At 40.0% G+C, this 7,500-nt stretch overlaps 1 protein-coding gene across 1 annotated transcript in view; it reads left to right on the top strand.

Moving 5' to 3' along the window:
• The window catches only part of LOC137976075 (uncharacterized), a 14,434-nt gene that overhangs the window by 6,702 nt on the left and 232 nt on the right, over positions 1 to 7,500 (top strand). The window contains exons 4-6 of the mRNA XM_068823339.1: positions 1,054 to 1,401; positions 3,435 to 3,584; positions 5,377 to 7,500. The exon at positions 5,377 to 7,500 is cut by the window's right edge and continues 232 nt beyond it. Of these exons, the coding sequence (XP_068679440.1) occupies positions 1,054 to 1,401; positions 3,435 to 3,584; positions 5,377 to 5,957 (1,079 nt within the window). The 3' untranslated portion in view covers positions 5,958 to 7,500. The remainder of the gene's footprint in view (positions 1 to 1,053; positions 1,402 to 3,434; positions 3,585 to 5,376) is intronic.

The raw sequence follows: 7,500 nt of genomic DNA, 5'->3' as shown, positions 1-7,500 counted from the left end.
CAGGAAAATAACGTTAAACCACAGAACATAATGTTTTCAATAAACATTGCTCCCAAGTTTTCCAATAAAAGCGTTTGAGTGAATCTGAAATAAATAAATTTAAAAAACGCTCGTTTTGGTATTCAAATTTCCCTGGCGCCGCCATCTTGAATAATTAGGGAGCTTAAGATCTATGACGACGACGTCGTCGAAAACGCCAGAAAACAATGATATCATTGGTTAAAAGAGCATAAATAATCGTGCTGCACGTGCGGCACGGATTTTAGCTCATATTTTTGCGGTTCTCTGCGTGACGACGACGTGAAATCACTAAATTTTAGGTTTTGACGACGACGTTAGCATGCAACAGAGAATCTTTCATTCTCTATTTTCAGTCTGAAACCACTCGTACAAATTTATTTTTAGGATACTTCACCCACATTGTACGAAGTGAACGAGATGGAATAATCGCGAAAGACTTTTACTAGAGCGAAGTTCTATTTTGAGGTGACGTTTTCGTCGACGTCGCCGTCGTAGATCTTAAGCTCCCTATTGTGAGGTGACGTGGTTGCCCTATTGTTGAACACGTCAAAATTATTCAAGATGGCGGCGTCCGGGAAATTTTGGAGTGGAAATAAGCGATTCTAAAATTCAGTTTTCTCGATACAAACACTTTTTGGAGGAGATTGATTGCAAGCATTATTTTGTTCGGTTTGAAATTACTCATTAACCCTGTGATTTCAAGGAGAGGTTATTACGTAAATTCTCCTCACAATTTCAATGAAAAGTCAGTCAGACAGCTTTTGAGAATGAAGATAATTATCAGCTTAAGAGATGTGATCTTGATGATAACACCAAATTCTCATGACTACCCAAGAAAGAACTCTATTTGGGAGAATGAAAGGGGCAAAGACAAGTTGAAATATTTCGTCTGTGTATGTTGACTGTGCTTTATGGCTTAATTAAAAACTAGCTTTTATGTCCCTCGAAACTTTTGCTTCTTATTGCAAACCCTTGTGATATCTCTTTTCCTTTGTCCTTATTTTTGAGCCAATGAATTCCTCCTAATTTCAGATCCAGATATCCCTCCAGATTACAAGCCAACAATAACTGCCACCAATCCAAAATACACCATTCAGATTGGCGAAAACGCTGCGCTATCATGTGTTGGTGAACAAGTGCTGGAATCTGAGTTTCTCACGAATTTCCTGTTTTGGGAGTTAAATGGAACAAAGCTTAATACCTCAGGAGATCACTACAGCGTCAATAATACATTCTCCCATCAACTCGATAAGTCGACGCCGAAAGTTGAGATGCGGCTTCATATCTTTGACGTGGATTGGTCCGACTCAGGGATTTACAGTTGTGTCGTGAGTTCATATAGGGGATCTGCAAATGCCACGATGAACGTCGAGGTCAAAGGTAATGCTAGCATTCTTCCTGGAATGTCAAATTCTGCTCTTGAAATAAGACGAGGTTGTTACTTTTTTTTTTCTCCGTTTACTGTCGTCCGACCGACCCATATTTTTCAGTTTTCAAAACAAAAAAAGATTTGAGGTAGGTTAATGACGTAGTAGAACATTTTTTTAACTTTGAATATGAAATTTTAAACATTGGTTTTCAACGTTACAGTTTCAGCTTCAACCCCAGAGTAAATGTAACACTCTTCTACGCCTGAGGCTTTCTGTCCGCGTTAACACTAAAGGACACTAAAGCTCCGTCTAAGCGAATAATTTTTGTGTGACAAGTAGATGAGGAAATTTGGCCACTTTTTATGTTACAAATGCATTTGCTGAAAAGCTTGCATGTTAGCTCTTATGTGACAAATAAAAGTTGTCAAATACAAAAAATTGCTCGTGTAGATGACTCGCCACAGAAAATGTGGCAAATTCCTGCCTCTCAGTGAGCCCCATTGGAGAACGACCAGGCAACCTCGCCTTGTTTTTGCTTTATCTCTGCTGTCCAAAGGCATTTCTGACACACGTAACTGAGAATTTTCCTAGTCCAATACCCATTGTCTTCTCATCATTGTATTTTCTATTACCTCACATTCACGTTGTTATTTAATCAGTACTCATGCATTTTATTAGCTATCTTTATATAACACCGACTAGCGGTTCACTTGTATTCACAACTGACGATGGATGTCGATCATCCGAAACATGTTTTGTAAATTTAAAATTGTGTGTTTCTATTTGAAAGTAAAGTTTTGCAATAATAAGAAGATAATTAAGCAAGGGGCAGGATCCTCTTATGATACCTACAATTATATCGTTTTTTAGTAAGACAAATTCTCTCCGTCGTGATGGAAAACCAATACTGTTCAGTCATCGTCGTTCTTGCACAAGGTCCCTAGTTTCTAAGCCGTAAAAGAATCACTTAAGAATCGACAACGGCTACGGCTACGGCTACGGCTACGGCTACGGCCACGGCAACGCCGGACTGAGGCACCTTAAGATCTCATGTACGACGGCCGGCGACGGTGACGTCGTCGACGGAAATGTCACGTCAAAATATAACTCTGCACCGTCGTAAGTCTTTCGCGATTATTTCATTTCGTTCACGTCGCGCAATGTGGGCGAAGTATCCTAAAAATAAATTGGTACGAGCGGTTTCAGGTTAAAACTAGAGAATGAAAGGTTTGAATTTGTGCTCTCGCGTTGTCGTCAAAACCTCAAATTTGGTGATTTCACGTCGTTGTTGTAAAGAGTTCCGCAAAAATATGTGCTAAAATGCGTACGCACGTGCAGCGCGATTATTTTTCCTCTTTTAACCAATGATATTGTTGCTTTGTGGCGTACGTAGACTTTACGATCTACGACGCGGTCGCCAAGGAAACGCCGCGAAACAACAATTTCATTGGTTAAAAGAGGAAAAGTAATCGTGCTGCACGTGCGCACGCATTTTAGCGCAAATGCACAACAACAACAACAACAACCTGAAATCACCAAATTTGAGGTATTGAGGACAACGCGAGCGCACAAATGTGAATCAACAATTTTCTATTTTTACTCTAAAACCGCTCGTACCAATTTATTTTTAGGATACTTCGTGCTGCACGTGTGGCACTCCTTTTTAGCACAACGACGTGAAATCACGAAGTTTGAGGTCTCTGTTTTTACTTTGAAACCGCTCGTACCGTTTAATTTTTAGGATATTTCGCCTACATTGTACGACGCGAACGACATGGAATAATCGCGAAAGACTTAACGATATTGCAGTAATATTTTGAGGTGACGTATTCGTGGACGTCGCTGTCTTAGATTTTAAAGCCCATACTGTCTTTTATTGGTTTAAAGAACAAAAAACGCATTTTATAGCATTTATTTATCGCACTCTGCGAAACTTGAAATAACCAAATTTACTGTTAGACGACAACTCCTGAAAAGCGTCAAGGAACTCAGCTTCTGTCTTTTTCCCAAATTGACGTTTTGTGTGTTTTATCGCATCCACAGGGAAGAAACGCGACAACGATAAAGTTTGGATTCTAAAAGTAGTTGTCGCAGCGGTCTCCTTCATTTTGGCTTTAATGGTAGCTTTGCTTTGCTACCTTGTCAGGCGGCAAAGAAGGCTGAAGAAGAAAATGGCCTACCTTGCTCAGAAATGTGAGTAAATCAGAATAGTCCATTTTACAGTTGTGTGCTTAGTTACCTGTCCTGTGAATGAAAGTGAGGCTGGAGTTGACCTTGTTTTGATAGAAACCTCACTGCTTTTCTTATGTAAATTCTTACTAATTAGCATGACAACAACATCATTATCATAAGAAACGGAGGGAGGTCTGTATCATAACAAGGTCAACACCAGCCTCACTTTCATTTAAGTCGCAAAAGAAAATGGCGTCAGTTTAGGGAAAAGTAACAACGTTTTAATTCAGAGTTTGTAAAAGATAGTTTTTTTTGGTACGTAAGTTTCCACGAGTGCTAGCATTTCAAGCATAGTTGTCATTTGTCAACCAATAACGTTAATGTGGGCGGCGCTAGTGAGCTATGACAAGACATAAACACGATAGGAAGAAAACACAGTCATTTGCACGTATTGAGCGAGAGATTGGTATTAATTCAAAGGATTTTTGATGTCTTAAACTCTGAAAGATGTAGCTAGTGTTAATTCGAGTTTTAAAAGGCCAACACGTAATTTTGGTTTGGATATAAAATTATACGCGGCGGTAGGGCTTCTGATGAAAATACCGATGTAAATCACAATAATGAGTCTTGAAGGGTATCTCACGGTTTTGATGTCCGGAATAACACAAACTTTCTACGTCGCCTAGATCTTTCTTTTGATCTTCTAGAAAACTTATTTATCGAAATTTTAAAAACCCACTGATTCCAAGCCATTTCTCGTAATTACTTGGAATATACCACCCAATACACCGATAGATAATTTCAGACTTGACAACTTGACGCAGAAAACGTCTAGTATTACTCATTGGGTGATTTTAATTGTAATTTGAGCTTGTCAATTCTTGATCACAAATCAAACCTGCCAACTTTACTAGTATCTCTGGGCCCAGTTGTTCGAACGATGGATAGCGCTATCTGCTGGATAAAGAACTATTCAGTGGATAAGTCAGCAAAACCAATTGCGCTATCCAAAGGGTAGTGATTTATCCGGTGGGTAACGCCGGTTATCCACCTTTTGAACAACTGGCGCCTTATCTATATAGTCTGCATCAATTAAATGACGAGCCTACTCGAATCACTGAAACTTCTTCCACAATGATTGACTAGAAGCACATCGATACATAAATGTCTTCATTTCATTCAATTCACCGGAGTTAACATGAAAAACCTCTTTCAGTACAATCGCGAAATAGAATCCCCTTTTGAAGTGACAAATGCAATAGCTGAAAAGTTCCACGTCAGTCAAAACCAACAAACAAACATGCAAACCAACGTTTATTTTCCTTCTCTAAAATTGCCACGAAAATATGGAATTGTATCAGGCATCCCCTCTGAACTTCGCCGCCAGCTTTGGAAATCGACAAGAGTTACAAAAACAAGAATTTCACAAACAAACGCCTCGTACATAAGAGAGAAAAAAATGTTCTGAAAATGATTTGACATATTACACAAATATAAGTGCTACGCGGCCAACGTTTGCAAAAACGTAATCGTTCCTTGTATTTGTACATGTTCATTGCTGTGACTTAAACATCGTCAGTTCCCACTGCTCCGTTCGAGGCGTTTGTTTGTGTAATTCTTGTTTGTGTAACTCTTGTCAATTTCTAAGTGCCTTTTTGTTTAATTTGTTGTGAGAGGCAGTAATATTGTCGTAGTGTAAGTGTCCCGCCTTGAATAGCTGTGCTAACTGTGGGCTACTATGGTCTTTTTACATGTTTTTACAATCATTATTTCGTTTCAATTTAGTGAAAGTGAATGTGTTTTATTCTCACAGATGCTCAAGAAGGGCCCGATTATCAGTTCAGCCACGATGTCTTTGTGTCGTACAGCTCTAAAGACTACGACTGGGTCAAAGACAATTTGCAACCTCTTTTTGATGGACACAACATCAATTACATCATTCACTCCCGCGACTTCATTCCCGGCAAAGCGTTTTTCGATAACATGGCGGATAGTGTGTACACCAGTCGCAAAGTGATTCTTGTCATGTCAAAAAACTATCTATCCAGCGGTTTTTGCAAAGATGAGATGCACATGGCGCTTTTCAGAGCTGCGCGGAACGACGAAAACGGATCCTTGATCGTGGTGAAGATTGATGACGTAAAACCGCAGGATATACCGAAGAGTCTTCGTCACAAAACCTTCATCGACTACACCAGCAAAGAGGAAGCGGCCACATGGAAAATTAGAATACTGGAATTTGTTTCGTCCAAGAACAGATCATTGAGTGTTTCGGCAGACGGAGAATTGGTGGGCACATCGGATACCATCTCGCTCATCCTAAACAAATTCAAACTGAAAAGGAAGAAAAATCAGAACGTTACGGGAGAGTCCAATTATCAGGCTTGCGAATAAAAGTTTATTGTAAAACGAAAGTGCACCCAGAATAAAGCAATTTCGTGGTTTGCACTCACGTGACTGGGTGGCCATGTTGACGTACAAAACAAAAACAAAATGTCGCTCGCGTTTTGCATAATAATAGAGCCAAATCTCCAGGCGACTTTTTGGCTATTGTTCAGTACAGTGTCAGTACATACACCAGCATGACTTAAATATCAGAGGGTAACGTGAAGTGCTAGTTTTCTACCCATATAGAGCATGTGAGCGTTAGCCCTACTAATGGAAATGGGCCCACACAAGGACAGAAAAAAACTCTGCCAAGGGTAAGAATTGAACTCGCTTAGATGACCGCTGCTCTACCGACTGAGCTACAAGGTCAGACGGGAGCAGGCCGTGGAAACTGAAGATGTTGGAGTCACGGCAATGAACATGTACAAGTACAAGGAAAGGTTACGTTTATACAAACGTTGGCCGTGTAGCACTTATGTTTTAAACAGAGTTACGGTAACTGAATAGAGTGTAATGTGAAGTGCTAGATTTCAATCCCATATGAACCATGTGAGCGTTAGCCCTACTGATGGAAATGGGCCAACACAAGGACAGAGAAAAACTCTGACCAGGGTGGGAATTGAACCCACGACCTTGGGGTTAGATCTCCGCCGCTCTACCGACTGAGCTACAAGGTCAGACGGGAGCAGGTATTGGAAATTTAAGATGTAAATATCAGGGCAATGAATATGTACAAGTGCAAGCAAGGATTACGTTTTTGCAAACGTTGGTCGTGTAGCACTTATAATTGAACAGACTCAACTCCCACCCTGGTCAGAGTTTTTCTCTGTCCTTGTGTGGGCCCATTTCCATCAGTAGGGCTAACGCTCACGTGGTCTATATGGGTAGAAAACTAGCACTTCACGTAACCCTCCAATAGTTAAGTCTGTTGAAATATAAGTTCTACACGGCCAATAATAAAGCACAAAATACAAGACAGGGTTTCTTTCAAATAATTCTTGGCTGTTACATTTCCAATTATTTTTTTAACCTGAAGACTGTGCAGAGTTGATCACAGATCCACGTAAGGTGTTCGATTCGTTCAATCGTTCTCTGTCTTTGTTGAACCCATAAGTTACCAGAGAATTCTCCATTTGGTTTCAGTGTTCTACATAACCGTCACACTTGGTTAAATATTATTTTAGAAATACAGCTCACTTTGATTTCGGCTCGACGGGCGATAGATTGTTGTCGAAGTCCATTACTCGTCGCTTTTGAGATTGCAGGTGTTGGTTTTTCACCACCTGCCTGGTTTATCCAACTGACTTTCCATTATTGAACTCCATAAGGGTATATTTTGTTTAAGGATCCACTAAAACGCCATTCGCGTTACATGACTTTCGACGCCATTGCAGGCTAAGTTAAAGCCAAGGGCTTAGAGGTATAAATAAGTTGTACCAACCTCGTGTGAACACTACAAACTATGGCAAAAACTCATTTAAATTCACTGCTACTAAATACTGGAATATCGTAACTGATAAACCTAGAACTGCACCCAGTGTAACTAATT

Source organism: Montipora foliosa, chromosome 11 (genome assembly GCF_036669935.1).
Source record: "Montipora foliosa isolate CH-2021 chromosome 11, ASM3666993v2, whole genome shotgun sequence".
Classification (NCBI taxonomy): domain Eukaryota; kingdom Metazoa; phylum Cnidaria; class Anthozoa; order Scleractinia; family Acroporidae; genus Montipora; species Montipora foliosa.
This window is presented reverse-complemented; position numbering and strand designations above follow the sequence as displayed.